This window comes from Tenrec ecaudatus, chromosome 7 (assembly GCF_050624435.1).
Source record: "Tenrec ecaudatus isolate mTenEca1 chromosome 7, mTenEca1.hap1, whole genome shotgun sequence".
NCBI classification, from domain to species: domain Eukaryota; kingdom Metazoa; phylum Chordata; class Mammalia; order Afrosoricida; family Tenrecidae; genus Tenrec; species Tenrec ecaudatus.
The window spans coordinates 52,519,052-52,539,886 of NC_134536.1; the positions used below are offsets into that span (position 1 = coordinate 52,519,052).

The 20,835-nt window shown below is 42.1% G+C and overlaps 1 protein-coding gene across 2 annotated transcripts in view; it reads left to right on the forward strand.

Annotated features, from left to right (window-relative positions):
- FAM184A (family with sequence similarity 184 member A) overlaps positions 1-20,835 on the forward strand; it is a 147,279-nt gene that overhangs the window by 41,129 nt on the left and 85,315 nt on the right. For both annotated transcript variants that reach the window (XM_075553947.1, XM_075553948.1), the window contains exons 2-5: positions 8,501-9,355; positions 12,850-12,985; positions 14,861-15,042; positions 18,079-18,276. In XM_075553947.1, the coding sequence (XP_075410062.1) occupies positions 8,501-9,355; positions 12,850-12,985; positions 14,861-15,042; positions 18,079-18,276 (1,371 nt within the window). The remainder of the gene's footprint in view (positions 1-8,500; positions 9,356-12,849; positions 12,986-14,860; positions 15,043-18,078; positions 18,277-20,835) is intronic.

Sequence of the window (20,835 nt, forward strand, 5' to 3'; positions counted from 1 at the left end):
CTTTTTTTAAAATCATTTTATTGGGGGCTCGTACAATTCTTATCACAATCCATACATACATCCAGTGTGTCCGGCACATTTTTACATTTGTTGTCATCATCTTTCTTGAAACATTTGCTTTCACTTCAGCCTCCAACATCACCTCCTCACTTTCCCCCCTCCCTTCCCAAGTCCCCTCCCTCATGAACCCTTGATAATTCATAAATTATTATTTTGTCATATCTTACATTGTCTGAAGTCTCCCTTCACCCACTCCTCTGCTGTCCATTCCCCCAGGAAGGAGGTCATAGGCAGATGCCTGTAATCGGTTCCCTCTTTCTACCCACCTTCCCTCCACCCTCCAGGCATCGCCACTCTCACCACTGGTCTTGAAGGGGTCATCTGTCCTGGATTCCCTGTGTTTCCAGTTGCTGTGTGTACCAATGCATGCTCTGGTCTAGCCAGATTTGAATGGTAGAATTGGGATCATGATAGTGAGAGGAGGAAGCATTTAAGAACTAGTGGAAAGTTATGTTTCATCGTTGCTCCCCTGTACCTGACTGGCTCATCTCCTCCCTGAACCCTTCAATAAGGGGGTGTCTAGTTGTCTACAGATAGACTTTGGGTTCCCACTCTGCACTCAATTTCATTTACAATGATATGATTTCTTGTTCTTTGATGCCTGACACCTGATCCCTTCGACACCTTGTGGTGTCGACACACAGGCTGGTGTGCTTCTTCCATGTGGACTTTGTTGCTTTTGAGCTAGATGGCAGCTTGTTTATCTTCAAGCCTTTAAGATCCCAGAGACCATATTCCCTGACAGCCAGGCATCATCAGCTTTCCTCACCACATTTGCCTATGCACACATGTGTCTTCACTGATCATATCAGGAAGGTGGGCACCCACTGGTATGATTTTTTTGTTCTTTGATGTCTGATACATGGTCCCTTCTACACCTCGTGATCACACAGGCTGGTGTACTTCTTCCATGTGGGCTTTGATGCTTCTGAGCTAGATAGCTGCTTGTTTATCTGCAAGCCTTTAAGACCCCAGATGCCACATCCTTCAACAGCCGAGCACCATCAGCTTTCTTCACATTTGTTTTTGGTGATCGTGTTGGGAGGGTGTGCATCAAGGAATGCCAATTTAATAGAACAACATGTTCTTGCATTGAGTAAGTACTTGAGTGAAGGTCCAATGTCCATCTGCTGCCCCAATACCAAACCTATAAATATGTGCACATAGATCCATTTCCCCACCATCCTATATAGATATATTTACATATGTACATGCCTGTATTTAGACCTCTATAACTACCCTTTGTCTCCTAGTTCTTTCCTCTATTTATTTTTACTTTCCTCTTGTCCCACTATCATGCTCAGCCTTCATGTGGGTTTCAGTAATTTCTGTTAGTTACATTGACCTTTCTGAATCCATTCCAGGCCTCTCACTCCTTCCATGCCACTAATTTTGGATCACTTGTTGCTCCCCTGTCCCTGGGTTGTATTCTTTTTGTGCAACTGTCTCATCTCGTGGTCTGTGTACAGGTTCCTCAGTGAAGTGTTCTGGATTCCCCTTTCTTTCAATGTTGTCCATAGCTTGTTATGTTCCACACAGTCAGGTGCTGTTGCATAGTCAGTAGAACCAAACATGGTTCTGGCACTTCGTACCCTCTTCTACATCTGGCTTGACTTTCTGGAAGCTCCTTGAGTATGTACTGATACAGCTGTTTTTGAATTGTCTCCAGTAAAATTTTACTGGCATGTCATATTTAGGATATTCCTCAATAATTTCCACATTCTGTTGTATCACTTTTCTTTGGCGTGGACACAAATATGGATCTCTTACAGTGGGTTGGTAGGGTGGCCATTTTCCACATTTCTTGGTATAGATGAATCATGCTTCAGTGCTACATCAGCTTATTGAAACATTTCACCAGGCATTACATCCATTTCTGGAGTTGCTTAATATTTGCTCATGGATGGAGTCCTTTCCTATTACACCTCAAGACTTTACATTTCTATGCAGCTTGTCCCGTTTCAGGTATGCTGAGCACATTTTCCATGTTTGGTGTCTCTGGCTCCCATCTTTGTGTGTTTCATTATCATACTCGACTCTGTCTTCTCAAGCTGTCCTTCCACATTTTCTGTCCAGTTCTTTTATGTCATCATTTTTTCCATATGCTTTAGCGACTTTATTTTCAAGAGCAAGTTTCAGAGTCCATTCTGACATCTTTATTTCCTGTCTTTTTTTAATGACCTTTTGCTTTCTTCAAATAAGCTTCCTTAATGTCACCGCGAAACTCATCTGGTTTTTAGTGTTCAGTGTGTCAAATCTTTTCATGAGGTGGTGTTAACTAAGTTCCAGCGGGACAGACCCAAGGTCGTCATTTGGGTCTTGTTTTCATTTTCTTAAGGTTCAACTTGAAAAAGCATATGAGCCATTGATGACTACTCCGCAGTCTGCCCTTAGCCTTGTTCTGACTAATGATGTGGAGCCTCTCCACAAATGTAGTAAATTTGATTCCTGACAAAGTCCACATTTAAACCAATAATAATTGCTGGCTACAGTGGGAAGAGAGGGGAAAGGAGAAGCATTCCCTGGAAAGTAGAAACTTATTTTTTATGGTGATGACAGAAAAAGGAGGCATTGAATGTAAATAAAGTTTTCAAGTTTGAATAATATAATTGATGTTAATGAGCTATACACAAGAAAAATGAATTGGCAAAAACTATGTTATAAAGCAATCAGTTTGTGAACCTCTCACCCCTGTAACTAGCAGTAAGCATCCAGCAGTAAACATTGACCTGTGTATATTTACCTGTTCTTATCATGCCATAAAAGTGAGAACATACATTACTTTTTGTGATTGATGTGCTTCTCTGAGCATAATATTCATCCATGTTGTAAGGAGTTTTAGGCTATCTTTTTTTCCCTTTATGAATAACATTCTTATTGTATGCGTGCACTGCATTTTACTCATCAGTTTCTATCTCTTTACTGCCTTGCATAATCCTTATCAGTTATTATGGGTTCATTTATTAACTCTGAATTAGCTGTGACTTTCCCTCTAGACACTGCTTTAGCTCAGGTTCCCATCGGGTCCCTTGACTTCTGTTGTCCATTTCTGTCTTTCTGCTATTGTGAATAGTGCGGCATTGAACATAGTTGTGCATGCGTTGGTCTGTGTCACTCCTATTGGATCCCAGGAACAGAAGTGCTGGGCCCTATGGTAGTTCTGCTTTCAGCTCTTTGAGGAGCCACCAAAGCTTTCCAAAAACACTGCTCTGTTTTGCATTTCCACCAGCAATGGACATAAGAATTCGTTTCCCCACATTCTCACCAACATTTTTTCTTTTCTGCTTGTTTGTTTAATCAAAGCATCCTAGTGGGAGTAAAATGTATTTCTTTGTGGATTTGATTTACATTTATCTGAAGAGTAATGATGTTAAACATTTTTTCATGTGCTTGTTAGCCTTTTGAACATCTCTTTGGTCTGTATGCCTTTGATTCATTTTTTAAATCTTTTTAAACTAAGTAATGAAAGGGTTTTGTGTGTGTACATTTATTCGTCTGTCTGTATCCAATAACCCTTATAGGTTACTCTGAGTTTATTTATTACCTTTGAGTGAGCAATGGATTTCCCTCTAGATAGTCCTTTAGCTCAGGGGGTGGTCTGTACCCTTCAGCAGGTGCCTTGTCCTTCCTTGGAAGAGCCTGGCTATTCTTTTTTTTTTTTTTTTTTTTTGAGCCTGGCTATTCTTGACGTTCAAGCCGGCAGATGGCCTTGTCACCTCTGACAGGCTCAAGGCCATTTATGATTTGTAGGTTACTTGGGATTTGGGGAGGTTATTGGGTAACACCCTAGACAGGGAGTGGAAGCTGGCCACCTGCCCTTGAAGTTAGACACACCGGATGCCAATATGAAAGAGTCTTTCCTTAGGATGGTTCAGTTTCTCAGGAAGATTCTAGACTCTCCTGCCAGAGACCTATAAGCTTGATTCTTGGCATTTCGGCTGAGGAAGAGGGCTGAGAACTCATTTTTCAGGATACGGATTTTCACAGAAATTCACTCTCTCAGTCTCGGGATTCATTATTTTTTTTCTTTTAAAAATTTTTTTATTGGTGTATGCTTCATAACATACAATGTAATTATTTAATCATATTAAGGTTTGTGCAGTCAGCACCACAATACATTTCAGAACATTTTCTTTTCATGCTCACTGTTAGCTCCTCATCTCCCCCAACCATGTCCCTATCACTCTATCGATTTACTTATCCTGATCTCCCCCAGCCATGTCCCTATCACTCTATCGATTTACTTATCCTGATCTCCCCCAGCCATGTCCCTATCACTCTATCGATTTACTTATCCTGATCTCCCCCAACCATGTCCCTATCACTCTATCGATTTACTTATCCCGGACTTCATGTACAGAAAATCTTAAGCAGAACACAGTCATACAAAGCAAACAAACCAACAACAATGACTGGACAAAACATAGAAACCTCAGTCAAAGAGAAAACAAGACATATTAAAGTTTAAAACAATTTTAAAATGGGTCCAAAAGGAGATAAAGTGATAGGGTGTTACATTTTCATCTAATCACATATGCCATGATGAACTTTACAGTGAGGTCAAGGGTATTTACAAGGATATTTCTGTCCCTCAACTGTGGTCAGAAGAGATTCACCAGGGAATTAATCCATGTGGGGACCGTGCTCATGAATTTTCAGCTCACACTGCCATTCACAGCCTTCTGTAAACTCGGTGACCACAATTTAAGCTCTGATACAATTCCCTACTTCATATTTGGATTTTAGTATTTATAGTCCTTGAGTCACAGAGGACAGCATGTTTCTTCCATGTGGGTTTAGTGGACACCTCACTTAGATGGCTATTTGAAGAGAAGCCTTTACGATGCCAGGCGCTCTTCTTTCTGATAGCCGGGCACCGTCTGGTTTCTTCACCACACTTTGCTATATTGCACCATGCTTTAAGTGATGCCTTCACAAGGGCGAGAATGGAGCAGGGCCATGTCCTAAACATGAGTTGTTCTTAGACTGGAGATGGAATTATGTGTGAGCCTAGAATCCATTCTTTTATCTATGGTTTATATATGTCTTCGTCTTGGTGTTTATCCTTATATAGAAGTAGATTCACATAATAGCCATAGGCAGTAAATGAATGAGTGTAGCTATATCCAGTAAAATTTTATTTACAAAGACCAGCAGCTGTGAGGCCCTATTTTAATTACCCCTAGATTAGAAAATAAAATGAATTAGAATTCTTCACCAAAAGTTCTTCCCTGTTACTTATCTGATATTTTACTTTACGTAAATCCCATTCTTTCAAACTTTCAGTGCTTTTAAAAAATCATTTTATTGGGGGCTCATACAACCCTTATCACAATCCAATGCCTGCCTCTTTTAATCATATTTGAGTGCCCATGTGTTATTAATACCTGCATCTTGTTTCCCAGGCATGTTAACATCCTCACATTCTTTCATATCTTCCAAAGTTGTAATGTTTATCTCTAAATTTAATTAATCATACGTTTACTGAGTGTCAGGAGTGAGTGGATAGAATGAAATGGAGGTAGTGAACTATAGACCACCATGGATTTGGTTGGTCTTGGATGGCCTCTTAGACTTCAAAAACTCAAGGGAAATTAAATACTACAGCCCGGTCTGCAGGTATATGGAATCCACTCAGTCTTAGGGAACCTACCATGAACTGGTCCCTTTGCAGATCATGCCCCTGAGCAAAGTACCAACGATATGATTTGTGTTTCTTTTGGGGATTCTCTCTCTTTCTGTGTGACTAGGAAATAAAGTAGGAATGGATGCTCACCTACCCTGAGAAAGCCTGAAATTAATTTAAGATTGTGAGATTGTGACTTCAACCAGCTCTATTGCATTGTGACAAATGAACTTCTCTCTGGCTGGTTGTCTTCTTTGTCCTTTGTGCCCCTTCATTCATCTCTGACCGTTGCCATTGTAGCCCAGTGTTTCCATAAATGGATGATACTAAACATCCCCCACCCACCCCAGGGTACGGGGCGAGCTGTAAAAGCAGATATCTAAGCTTTACCCTGGATTGTGGGCAGTAATATTAAAAAAATTAATTGCTAGGGGATAACTGAGTAATAATAATAGTCATTATTATTATTTCTGAAAGGGTGCAGCAGGCCAAATACGTTTGGGGGGCGGGGATATGTGTTGTAACTGGTTGAGGTTCTGAGGGAAGGAAAAGGAATCCATTCAACGTGCTTATGTTATAGCCTACTTTTAAAAGCTTGCCTTAATTTATAGAAAGCAATCGATGCTAGTTCATTGGAAACATTAAGTTGGGATTCGGAATTCAGCGTGCGGAGCAGGGGAGATTCGGCAGTGCGTCTGCACATAGCTCCCTCTGTACACATATCTTTCAGGTTGACCTCTCAGGGAAAGGTAGTTGACAAGACAAATGGGCGCCTTGCATTTATCAATCTCCCTACCTTTGATATAATTGCATCTACTTGGTCTGGATATCGAGCCTGTGAGGTTCCTGCAGTAGGATGGGCTTCCAGTGTGAATTCCTTCTGTGCAGGTGCAGCTGCAGACCTAGAGGCTGCCGGCCCCTGTCTAGTAAAGAGAATCTGGGATTATTAGAGAGGGTGGGAGAGCGCGGAGTCTGCCTCGATTGCCTCTGGCTGTGTGACCATGCTGTCTACAGAAATGACAGCGTTTTGATCTTTGTCGTTCTGGGTCTCTTGTGCTGGCACTCCTTTCTGAACTCAATGAAAGATCACACTAATATGATCAAAGCTCCAAGATACTGCAATTTAATTTTTGAATTTTGAATTGTATTGTGTCTACTGACTTAATATTTCTTTCTTTCTACTCCACAAAAAAGGAATATATAAGAATTCCACTATTAAACAGGAAATATTTTGTCATTTAACCCTAAGTTTGGGGAAATCTGAATGGCATCATAAGAGTCCAATAAGATTAAGGCCGCTGCCTGGAATTCCGTGGCCCTTAAAACCAGACTTGCTTGAAGACCCAGGAGACATGAGGCAGTGAGGGGACTGCAGTGCAGAGAAGTGTTCTTGATTTGATACGGAACCACGAGTAGTTTAAGAGATGAGGCTCACCCTTAAAAACAGGCCCTCGGGGAATTAGAGAAGGGAGTTTAAAAAACCATTTGTTTTAATGTCCGGGACATTTCATAGGTAAAAGGACCCCGTGGGGAGGCCTAGGACCTGGAGTTTCCACTTGTGCAAAATCCCCTATTTCAAAACGTCGGTGTGCCTGGGAACTTGCTCTACAGCTTTCCTCTTGCCCCTCAGCACAGCCCCGAGAAACGGCTGGTTCACATGGAGAACTGTCTCTTTGTACCTCCTTGGTCCCTTCCTTCCGTGCTGTCTCAGTGAAACATTACTAATTCCCAATGTTTTAAAGTCATACTAATTCCTCAAACGCAAACCTTCTTAAGGTTGTGTTAAGCTAAATTTTTGCTAAGCAAACCAGTTTATAAGTACAAAAATAATTGAGGGAGCTTTTAATATTTAAGGCTTACTAATCTCAGAAACCCACAGGGGCAGTTCTACACTGCCCTATAGGGTCGCCATGAATCAGAATTGACTTGCCTTGAGTATGGTTTTTCTGGTTTACAGGCTCCAATAGTAGGAGGGCTGGTGGTAGTCAGGTCAGCGTGGGACTTCCAATGCTCGGAAAGCAGAGGAGTATGTAACTATTGAGATGTCAGGCCGCCTTCCCCCTGCCCTAGACAGCCATGGATCTACTGTCTCTATTGATCTATCCATTCTGGGCACTTCCTATAAGTAGAATCATGGAATGGGTGCTCCTTGGAACTGGTTTATTTGACTCAACGATTATGTCTTCAAGCTTCATCCAAGTTGTATCAGTACTTCATTCCTTTCTCTTGCTGAGTAGCAGCCTACAGCAGGTGCCCTGGTGGCGCTGACGGGCACGCATTGGCTTGCTCACCACAGTCAGCGGGTCAAAAGCAACAGTCATGCCACAGGAGAGAGAGAAACCCATCTGTGCCCGTAAAGACCCACAACCTCAAACTCTGTAGAGGGTTGCCATGAGTCAGAATTGACTTGGTGCCAGTGGGCATGGGGTTTCTAGCCAGTATTGCTGGTGGTGAGTTAAGCTTCGGGCTACTAGCCCCAAGATTAGGATCCACTGGATGACAGTTGGTAAGTAAGTAAGGTAATCGTCACTAGCTGGTAGTACTGTGGGTAAGCTCGAGTGCGGACTAAAAGTCCAACCCACCAGCCACTCCTTGGGGGGACGATGTGGTCTCGACTTGGAAACCCCCAAGCGGAGTTCTGCGTTGTCCTGTACGGTCGCTGGGAATCAGACTCAACTCAACTACCAGGTGGCCCTGGGTAGAGACCGCGTCATTTATGTGCATGGTAAAATAGCAAGCAAATGAAAGAATTAACTTCAAGTTGGGAAACAATATGGTTTACTCAATTCTTCCGCCCTCTTTAAAACCATGCAGGTAATATATGCTTTGAACACTAAAAATGATGAGCATGAATCTGCAATTCAAGCCCTCAAAGATGCTCATGAAGAAGAAATCCAACAAATTCTTGCAGAAACCAGAGAAAAAATATTACAATATAAAAGCAAAGTAACAGAGGAGTTAGAGCTTAAGAGAAAAATTCAAACTCTGGAAGCGTCTTTAGAAGATCACGCGAAAATGAAGCAACAGGCGCTGGCAGAGTTTGAAGCTTACAAGCGCCGGGCGGAGGACATGCGCGTGTGTGCAGAAGCGCAGCATGTGCAGCGCATAGTCACCATGTCTAGGGAAGTGGAGGAGGTCAGAAGGAGGTTTGAGGAAAAGCTGCAGAGCTTTGCGCAGCTCCGAGGACAGTTTGAGAAAGATAAACGGTCGGCCCTGGAAGATTTACGGACTGCTCACCGACGGGAGGTCCAGGGGCTGTTGAAGTCCCAACAAGACCAGAGTGGCTCGGCAGACAAGGGGCAGGAGAAGGCCGAGGAGCGGCACAGGATGGAGGTGGAGGCCTTAAACAGAACTCTGGAAGAGCTGAGGCGCGGCCAGCAAACGCTCATCGAGGACTACGAAGGCAAGTTGAGCAAAGCGCAGGCCTTTTACGAACACGAGCTGGATACCTTGAAAAGGTCGCAGCTTTTTACAGCAGAGAGCCTGCAGGCCAGCAAAGAAAAGGAAGCCGAGCTCAGAAAAGAACTGCAAGGGCAAGAAGCAGTTTTACGGAAAACCATAGGGAAATTAAAGCTGGAACTACAGATGGTCCAGGACGAGGCGGGGAGTCTCCGTGACAAATGCCAAAAGCTGCAGGTGGCACTTGCTACGGCAGAGAACAACGTCCAGGTGAGTAGAACAGAGACGCGCATTCAGCACCTGCATCTCCCCGCTGTTTTCCCCTTTAAAGATGTTCATTTTGTAGTCCAAAGAGTGGGCTGACTGGCTTAGGATCAGCTTCTTTTCATTCTTAGTGCTTTGTTCTCTTTTACTTTTCTCTGTTTCTTCTTATAAGAAAATCAATGAAGGGTATATTTTTATTACCTGGTAGCTATTATACTAAAATTCTAGCTATCAATGCCATAAATGATAAGTGTAAAATCTTATTGCTTATTTATGAAAGGATTTAATTTAAATAACATGTTCATTTTTTTCTATAAACAATTTTGAACAGTTAAAATATTGTACTAAGGGTTTAATTATTTTCCCCCATCATCAATAATTGTCTGCCTATCAGTTGCTATTTAAACACTGAACAAAATATTGTTTTATTTTTACTCACATATTTATCACTTTACCTGCATTACTTTGAAAAAGTAAAATAAAGAGCCTCAAAACCACTACTTTTTACAAAACCTTTCCATAAAAATTGAGATTGTTTTAAAACAAAAATTAAATCGAAGTATTGAACAAGTCTGAAAAGAGCCAGAAAGTCTCTTTAAGTTTTGTGTTATTGACATAGAAAATGTGTTATTTTGGTTTAAATATTTGTGCATAATTAGGTTGTATTAGAAAGCATAAATTCTCCTTTATGATTGGGTCATGGCTTGTTAAAATGGCACTTACTGTTCTACTTTTGAGTAGAAAGTTTTTTATGTTTGCCCAGTAGATGTAATTTGTATCTGGCCATCCTCTGTCTTCTTGCTGAGCCTAGTTCTGGAAGTGCTGTCCAGTGTTTGCTGCAGTGTTTGAAGTCTTCTAATGATTGTAGAATTCTCTCACCTCCTTTTAGTTCTGTCAGGATTTGCTGTGTGCAGGTTAGTGCACTGATGTTGGGTGCATATATATATCTATGACTGTTATAGATTTTTGCTGGGTTGTTCCTTACATGAATACATTATGTGCTTCATCTCCTAATGGGTTTTTATTGACGGCTATTTTTTTCTGAAATCAATATGACCACCCCTGGTTTCTTGTGGTTGCTGTTTGTGTGACATTTTCTTTCCCATCGTTTCCCTTTCAATCTTGTGGTACCTTTGGACCTAGCCTGTGTGTCTCTTGTCGACAAGTTTATGGACGGGTCATGTTTTCTCATCCATTTTCTCACTCTCTTGTCTTCTGCATGGAGCACTTAATCCATGTACACTTAAGACATAGGAGGGGCTTCAGAAGTCCAAGAAGAAATGGAAACATTCTACTAACTTTGTGAAGCCCTCTCATATAAGGAAGAACTTCTGTTATTTTGTTACTTAAATATTGTGTGTGTCTTACTGTTTCTTTTTGATACCCTTTTGTGGTAATCGTGTCTTTACATATGTTCAGCTGCTTTATCATGTTAAATCTGTTTTCTTAATAATACCTTCTGTGTATACTTTGGAGCTAGTGGCTATCATAAAGTTATGCTTGAGACTCAACATTTACCTCAGCGTATTGGTACCTTGGCACCTTGATACCAAGAATTTTTAAAATGGCAATATGCAAATAGCAAGTAACATATGGGATCAGGATCCTTAGATTCTAATCCTCTGTTCCCTTCGCCAGCCTTTGTGATGCTCTCACTTTTTATATACAATATTCTGGTCCGTTAGGTTAACTTTGTATTTATTTCTTATACGTTTATTATAAGGCGCATAACATAAATAACCCTACTGAGAATTCCCAGGAGCAGGCTCTTGGATCTCCCTGTGCCAGTGCCTTTATGAGAGGTCTTGCCTTTACTTTGTTACATTTTCCTCCAAGGGTAGTGGATTGGTTATGGGTCTAGTTCGCCTGCCTGTAGCTGTTTGTCTGACAAGTCTAGTGGTCATGAATTCCCACAACTGCTTATCTGGGAAGATTTCGGGTCTACGCTCATTTTTTAAGGACAGTTTTGCTGGACAAAGAATCTTCAGTTGAGAATACTCAATATAGGTTTATATCTTTGGAATTTTTTCCCTCATACTTTTTGAAGCTCCTTTGGATCTTGATTGCCACTGCCCTCCACAATTTCTGTGGAGAAGTCAGCCTGCGATCTTTAAAAAAAACAAAAAGCCAGAACCAAACCAAACCTGTGGTTTCGAATCAATTGAGGTCCTGTGTTACTTTGTGTGTGTTTGTTTCCACCGCTTTCCAGAGTCTGTCTGTGCCTTTGGCCTTCAGAAGTTTGACCTACGTGTGCCTTCGTGAAGAACTCTTGGTAGTCGCTGTACGTGGACTTTGCCCAGCTCCTCGGGTTTGTGGCGCATTTCCTGGTGCATGCCTTGGCAGGGTCTGCCAGCTTCTTCACATGTCTGGTCTCTTTCCTCCTCATCTGCAGTTGCTGCAGATGCAGGCGCTCGTCCCGTGACCGTGTGCCACGCGCACTTCCACCTGGCTGTGTGTTCCCCTTGCTTCTCTCCGAATGCCGTCCAGTTGGCTCTGTGGGCCTCTGGTTCACCGACTCCGGCTCCGCTTTGTTGTAGCCTTCCCTTGTATTTTCTAGGTGTGTTATTTTATCCCACAATTCCACTAGTCATGTTGGCTTCTTTCTCATGATTTCTCTCTCCTCATTGTGTCTCCCGTGTTTTGTGATCTCCATTAATTTATTTGCGTGGTCTTTGAGAGCTTTGAGCGTATTGAAATTTGCTGCTTAAAGGCTATTTTTCGATTCTCACTTCTGTCTTATGCCGCTCTTTGAAGCGAGCCATCTTTTCATGCTTTCGGGTATGCCGTCCAATTTTTCGTTGTACCCAAAGCAACTGAGTATTTTGTTGGAGGACATTTTAGATTTCAAATTTTCTCATCCCCCAAAACTGATTTCTGCGTGGGCATCCCCTCTCGACTGCTTCATTCCCACGTCAGTACAGGACTTGTTGCTTCACCATTTGGATTTATTTTCAGGATTTAACACCTGTGTTTCTTGCTCCTGGTTGGTGCTGCTTTGCTGTTTTCCCACTATAGTGGTTGTGGGAGAATTGAGCTGCATTTCTGCTCACATGGTCATTTTGGGTGGTGAGATTTCAAGGTGTTCTTTGTAAGGTCTGTGTTCTCAGGCTTCTCACCCTGTGAACTCCAGGTTTCTGAGTGCCACCTCCTGAAACCCCCTCAACCGCAGGCTTGCCCTGTCCCAAGAGCTCCTTTCTGTGTATTTTTTGGTTGGTTTTCTGGCTATCCCGCGTGTGCGCACTGCAGGTCTCACTTCCCTCCACTCTGCGATGGCTGCGCGGTCAGGGTGTGGAGGACGAGCGTGCTTTATGGACCTGGCCTCCTTCACTTGTCTCTCTGCTCCCTCTGCCCCTCCGGGCTTGTATCTCCTGGCTGCAGTTGTGTGACTGTCATTTGCTTATAAAAGGGCTTGGCCGCTTCACCTCAACCTGGTGATTGCAATTTAAATGAGGTTTACTTAGCTTCTCGCCCATTAATGATGACTCTTTGATTTTCCTTAGGTTCTTCAAAAACAGCTTGATGATACCAAGGAGGGAGAAATGGCGCTATTAAGCAAGCACAAGGAAGTGGAAAGTGAGCTGGCGGCTGCCAGAGAGCGTCTCCAACAGCAGGCTTCAGACCTGGTCCTCAAGTCCAGTATGTCTGACGCCGGGCAGTCATTCCGCTTCTGTTCTGCTTATTCTAAATGATTTCGCTTCTAGATAGCTCAAAGGTTTCCGATTGTTTATTAACCATCATAAAGAGGAAATAAACTAGCTTTTAGGAACATTTTTAATAGAAACACTCGCACTCAGTGCCACGGGGTCGATTTTAATTTGTCACAGAGCTGCGGGGACTGCGGGGCAGCCTCCCCGGGTTTCCGAGACGTGGTCTGTGAGGCAGCAGAGAGCATCGGCCTCCCTCAGATCCAAGGCTGCCACATAAAGCTAGCAATAAATCAGTCGCTATAAGAAAAATGAAGCCCTGTAAGTGACCTTGTCTTTTAAAAGCCTCGATTTCAAGCATTTAAATCAGGTAACTTAATGTAGATTGTAGCATTTCATTTCATTGGACTGATTGGTTCCTAAGGCTATTTTTGCATACCCAAACTGAGTTTCCTATCCTGATGTGTTCATTAATTATTCCTTACTAGCAGAAGTGTGTGCCCCGTGTCAATTCTGAAATCACAGAAGTTTCTAGGGTGCCAGGTGAAGCCATTTGAACTGATTGCTTGAGCGGGTGTTACCTGCTTTTGATTGGCTTATCCGTGAATCCCAGATTCCCTTTCTCTGGAGTTGATAGCATGATCACCACCGCGGGCGGCGCCACACCTGGCATGGGCAGTGTTTGTTCTTCTGGAATAGGTCGATATGACTTGGAAAATGCGCACTGGTACCTAACAACAGCAGCAACAATAAAGGTGCTTCCAGAAACCCTGCTGGTACCTCAAGTTCCAAAGTTCAAGACCACCTGTGTCTGCTCCTACCAAGATTTACAGTTGTAGGAAGCTCTATTATGACGTGAAATCAGCTTCATGGTAGTGGGTCTGGTTTATCTTTAAAGTGGCTGTCCATTGCTGTCGAGTCCAGTCACACTTATGGCAGAGCAGTCCTGCTCCGACGATGCTCCGGACTGTGCCCGGAGGGAAGCGCACGCACCTGGTGATGGGCTCAAACCACCCGCCTCTGCGAGCGTAGTTGAGCACTTCACCATTCTCCCCACCCAGGAACTTTCTTCTCCCTCAGCTTTCAGCTGCAGCAGAGTCACCTGGAGAGCGTATGGAAGTAGATTGCTAGGCCGTCCGCAGAGTTTCTTATTCAGTAGTTCTGGCGTACATGAGAATTTGCATTTGTAACGACAGTTTCCAGGTGATCCTGATGCTTCTAATTGAGGAACCATATTTTGAGAACCACCGCCTCAAACCATGCTTTCTCTAAAGATTTTCCTCACACTTCTCATTGTCCAAGTTTCTCTCATTACCTTTTCCCACCCTCCTTTCCATTTGCTTTGTTATGCATTTTATTCTTTCAGGACCTAGTGCTTCTTAGTTGTCTCTTGCTCTTAATTATCAGATCTCTCATCCCAAACAAATTCATTTTCAATCACCTTTATCCCCTGCATACACATTTCTCCTTTTGTGTTAGAAATTGAAAACATAAGATTTGAAAAGAGCAAAGTATCCATTTGGCCCCATAGTCATTAATCAGTACTTCCTTTCTTACCTGGTTTTTCTCCTGGGAGACTTTATACACCTCTGCTTCAATATGCGTAGTGATCTTAGGCAAAATGTTATGGTTATAGGCAGGAACAGACAAGATATAAAAAAGGATAAACGATTTCAGTTTTTCTATTTTTGTTTGTAAGAACTAACCCCAGGGTAAATCGTATTTTATATGATGTGCATACCCAAAAAAGCCCTATTCATTCAGACCATATATTTTGCTAATTCCTAAGTACAGTTGTGTTGTTAAATATAAATTGTACTGTAATGTAATACCTTCTGTAAATGAAGCAATTTTGTTTGGGGAGTAGGTCATATTGGAATGCTTCAAGCAACTCAAATGACTCAGGAGGTTACAATTAAAGACCTAGAATCGGAGAAATCCAGGACCAGTGAGAGATTAGCTCAGCTTGAAGAAGAAAGAGCTTTTCTGCAAAGCAAGACTCAGAGTCAGGACAAAGAACAGAAACAGCAGATTGTGGAACTGGAGAAGGTAAAAAGACATTCTTCCCCGTTGCCCCTGCCCCTCCCCCAAAGAAAAGGAAAGGAAAAGAGAACTCAGTCTCCCCCCACCCCCACCCCCACCCAAACTCAGAGTGTTCGGAGCGATGGTGCCCACTCCACAGTAATAGTGCCCTTTTTACTGTAGTAGGCGATTTTTTTGTTTAAATCATTTTATTGGGGGCTCACACAACTCTTATCACAATCCATACATACATCAATTGTGTAAAGCACATTTGTACATTCATTGCCCTCATCATTCTCAAAACATTTGCTCTCCACTTAAGTCCCTGGATTTTTTGTTTTTATTGGGAGACCAAAAAAGTGTAAAGCTGGTCTGTCATATAGGTTGTGTATGTTCAAATTATATGAATAACAACATTTAATATAAAATTTAATATTATGTGTGCACTTAGGACATTTATAAAACTGAAAGTGATAAGTATTAGCTTTGAAAATATCCATGTGTCAACATTCGACTTTATACTCAAAAATAGAAAAAAAAACTCAACACAGTATGTCTAGTTGTTAAATCAGAAAGTAATTCTTTAAAAGAATACTCTGTTGACATATAATTCACATGTCATACAGTTCCAGTAGTTTAGTCCTAATAGTGAGAGTTGCATAATCATCACCACATTGAATTTTAGGACATTTCTTGTTTCTCGGTACCCGTTGTTAGCTTCCCATTTCCTCCCAACTCCCCTGCCATGCCCCTAGGTAACCCATTACTCCAGTTACTATCTCTATAGATTACCTATCTTGAGTTTCATTTACAGAAAAACATACCAAACAAAACTAAGAATAACAAAATAAACCAGAAAAACCTCTATTGAAAAGAAAGCAGAAAACATTAAAAACTACAACAAATTTTAAATGGGGATCAGTTGATGAGATATTACATTTTAACGGAACTACATCTACAGTGAATCCACATACAGCTGTACTCTGTCTGGCAGCAAGGCTAAATCCGGAGGAGCCTGAAAATTGATTTGGGGCTTCTGCTGTAATCTATACAGTGTTATGCAAATCGGGTGTCAGAATCTAACCTCTTAATACGGTTTCCTCTTCTGGAAGTTTTTATTATTTACAATCCTTTGATCACGCAGGATGTTATCTTCCTCCCTGTGGACTTAGCTGACGCCTCACATAGATGGCTGCTGTGCTTGAGCCGGATGCAGCAGGCTCCGTGCCAACTTATCCTGTCCAGGGTCTCACTCTTCTCTGCCAACCCTGCGTGCCACTGCTATGGGTCTTTGATTATGGATCCAAGTAAAATGAAATTCTGACAACTCAAATCTATCCTCTGCCACTGTGATCTTACTGGTCCGATTGTGAGATTTGTGTGTGTGTGTGTGTGTGTGTGGTGTGTGTGTGTGGTGCGTCTGTGTGTGTGTGTGTGGTGTGTGTGTGTGTGGTGTGTGTGTGGTGTGTGTGTGTGTGGTGTGTGTGTGGTGTGTGTGTGTGTGTGTGTGGTGTGTGGTGTGTGTGTGGTGTGTGTGGTTTGTGTGTGTGTGTGGTGTGTGTGTGTGTGTGTGTGTTTCAAATTCTCTTCATTTTCCTCACCTCACAGGTTCTGTGAGCGGTCCTTCAACCCTGATGCCATGCTCTACTTCATACAATCCAGCTTCTTAATGTATTCGCTCAGATTTAATAAGTATTCATTGGTGAAAGGATATAACCTGGCCCATGTGCAGGTTCCACATAAGCACGATGGAGTGCTCTGGAATGCCTGCCCTTTGTAATGTTACCCATAATTTGTTAGGATGCACACAGGTGAATGTCCTTGCATAGGTAATGAAATACAAGCAAACCTGTTTCTGGTATTCTTTGCTTTCAACCAAGATCCATCTGAAATCAGCAATTAAATTCCTAGTTTGGAATTGAACTTTAATTTCTGGAAGTTTCCTGTTGATGTACTACTGCAGCCATGTGAAAATTATCTTCAGCAAAATTGATTGCCAGGTTCTGTTAGTTCTACCCCTTGGATACATTTTTATTCCACCTCTTTCTCTTCACAGGTTCTAGGCTTTGGCAACGTGTTTGTTTGGATTGTAGTCACAGCTGCTAAGTGATCTCCCTGTTGTGCAGTGAGCACACTACCCTGCTACCAACATGTTTTAAAAATAGTCACTTAAGTTCCTGAGACTTCTCTTTCCTTTCAGAAGAAAATAAAAAGTTCCCAGCAAAACATAACAAGCTTTTTGTCATCATTTGATTCCTGCCTGCCTCTGAGCCTTGTATCCATGCTCTGCCCACCCTGCTAGGTGGCATACACTGCCATTCATCTGTCTACTCTTGTCACCAAGTTGCTTACTTTCCATTGTACAATTAAAAAATGCTGGAGAGTAGTAAAATGGTTATAAAAATCAACTTTTATGAAGTTAGGTTTGTTATTTTCTCATCTTTAGTTTCTAAGCTTTGCTTTATAAATAAAGAACAATAACCTTAAAGGTTTTTTGTAAGAGTTGATGAAGGATTGTGTTATCCTTAGCACGTGCGCACGCACACGTACTCACACACGCACTCCCTCCACCTTCAGCCCGCCCACCCGCCCGGATCTGGTTCCCTTCTTGCGCTCCCACAGCACATAACGCACACCTGCTTCCATGGGACGCATACAACTGTTTGCGATCGGCTTTTGATTACTTTATCATCACTAGACTGTAACGCTGAAAAGGTACAAAATCGCTATTCAGTAAATTATCGTGAGCAATGTCATTTGAGTGGGCAAATTGAGCCATTTGGGGTACAGATTTGGCATGTAGGAAGCCTTTCTCTCTCCAACGTGCAGATGTGCTCAGATTGGGTTCTGAACGAATAGTTAGATGTCTTGTTCCAGATTTATTTGTCTTGCCCCTGACACTCTGCTCCGATTCTGGGAACAGTGATGTGTCCTCGCGTTGCACAGACTGGGCTCGGTAGCACTGGGTCACTCGGGGTCACACGTCTGCAGGGTACGCAGAATACTAACAGCAGTAATGAAACAAGCAGGTGCCAATTAATGGACTCTTTGTTTTAATTTTAGAAAGTAAATGAAGCAAAGAAAACTCAGCAAGAATATTATGAAACAGAGCTAAAAAACCTGCAAAATAGATTGGAAAAAGAGGTGTCCCAATTAAACGAGGCTCACTCTAAGACGCTGGAAGAGTTGGCTTGGAAGCACCACACAGCAATTGAGGCGGCCCACAGCAATGCAATTAGGGATAAGAAGAAGTTGCAAATGGTGAGTACAAGGGCAAGTTAGCAGCCCTGCACTGTAAATTGATGGGAGTTTTGTAACGAACCAGTGGGATCTGCAGTGTGGAGCCATGGTTTGCTTTCCGTGGTGGAATAGTGAGTGATGCGTTGAGCTTCTAACCAAAAGATCAGAAGTTCGAGCCCGTGAAGCCACACCAGGCGATCATCAAGGGAAACGCTCTGCACCCATGAAGATGTTGGCCTCAGAAATCCGATGGAGCTTTGCTCCTCGGACCTTGATGGCTATGAGTCGGATCCATTTGATGGCAGTGGGATTGTTTCAAAGGGATTCTTCTTCTGGTCGGTCTCATCATTGTACTTCAAAGGATAACAGACATGAACGTTCTTGATAGGGATGTAGTGCTTTGAAATGATGTGCGGCATTTTTATTTTGTGTTAGGGAGCTTCAACATGTTCATGGAAAATGAATTAAAATAGAATGGACTCTTCCTAGGAACATTTTGAAGCCCCTTTTATAAGCTGTCTCTTCACGAGCTAACACCGATGCTCCTCAGGAAACCTGAGCCAGGCGAAGCACTTGTTCTCCTGTCAAGAGTCTCATCCCGTCTAGACATGAGTTCTGTTGTTCCTCAGTTACGTCGTCAGCTTGCCATGCACAGGACAGGAGATGGCACAAGCAGGGTGCTGGGCAGCTGTGGACTAATGGACTAACGCTTTCTTTACCTGCTGGTCATCCTGGGCCCCAGATGCCGCTCTCAGAAACCTCTCTGACAGATGAAGATAAAATCAATTTTAGAAGAGTACTATGAGGATTAAATGAGAGGAAGTGTTCAGTGTCATGTATGTGTCCTAGTACATAGTGATAAATAGATGTTAGTGTTCGTATATTTTACTATGTGCCAGTCAATACAATACTGTTTTGTACATAAATATGTTTAACTTAAGTCCTGACACTACTGTGGGTGTGATTATGGTACCCAGTTTGCTAAAGAGGCCTGAGAGTCAGGTAGCAGTTAAATAACTTGTTCAAAGATAGGCAGCTAGTAAGAATCCATCAGACCTTGACCTCAGGGTCCAGAGGCCAAGCTTAAAAGTAGTTAACTACTACATCACTCAGGGATTTAACAGTGATGATTATTATGTTTTCTATAATAGTGATTTATAGTTTACAAGTATATAGTCCTCAATTGTTGTGACTTTGAGATTACTATGAATTTTACCATACATTTGCAGAACCTTGTGCCATAATAGTTAACCTTTCAGTTGCTGACCAAAAGATTAGTGATTTGAAGACACCCAACAGCTCTGCTGGAGGCAAACCTGGAAATTGGCTCCAAAGCTCGCAGCCTGGAACACCCATTCGGGCAGTTGGGCTACTGTGTGTCAAACATTGACCCACTAGCCCCTCACAACAAACATGAGGAAATTGTAGGTTGCTCTTGAGTTGATTCTAGCTCATAGCAACCCTATAAGGCAGGGTTGCCAAAGCAGAGCGCCTCATCTTTTGCCAGTGGAGTGGTTAATGGGCTCCAACCACTGACGGTTTGATAGTCGAGGGCATGGCTACTGTGCTACCACGACCCCTTTGAGATCAGGTTAGGGAACCTAAGTACTTCACTCAGAGCTTCAAGCCTTGTCAGCAAAAGTGGGATGTGAGTTGAGGCATTCGGCCTCTTATGTCTCTTTTATAGCACAACTAACTGGCAAAGAAATATGTAAGGCCCAAACTTAGTTTTAAAAGTTATATGAAAGTTTCTTTTGGAATAGTATTTCTATATGAACTTACTATTACATGTTTACATTGCACGTAACATTGTATTATGTCTCAAGGTTATAGTACCACTTTCTCCACGCTATCTCACTCTTACATGACCAATTCAGATAGCTTTAATTGTGTGTGTGCATATATACACAGCACCTGTGAATATGCACATGCCCCAACTCTGAATGTACTTCTTATGTATTCAAGATTTTATAGTTCAATGTTTAATGGCAGCTGATTGCTGCTTCTGTAATATTTTTCATATGTATCTTCTATTATTTTTATTTACATATCCTATTTTTACCTGACCCTTATCTTCTCTTAATGGAATGTATAAATTGCAGGTGTCCTGCCTTGGATCTTTAGTCCTCTACATGAAATATTAAGTGATACTATTGAAGCATTTTTTCATCAATATTATTTTTGCTTCATTACCTCTTCATCATTTCTTCACCCTTTTAAGTCTTAATTTCTGAGTCACCTAACAGCCTTCTTTCAGCCACCTATAGATATCCTAAAGCCTTTCTCTAAACCATGGTTGCTGAAGGACAGATGACGTGGCATGTCCTGTAAGTGAACAGTCAACCCCTCTTATGACCGACCACCTTTCTGTACTTTATTCAAATAACTTATCCCTTGCTGTGTCACCTCTCTCTTGCCTATCTAGTTCATGTGAGCCTAAGTTAAAATCAACCTCCTTCCAAAATAACCTTTTTATATTGTCAAATTATCTTTTAAAGCACAGGTTCTAAGGATAAACTGCTCCGTTTTTTCCTCAGTAGAAAGTTTTATATTTTTATCTCAACAGAAAGTGGATATTAT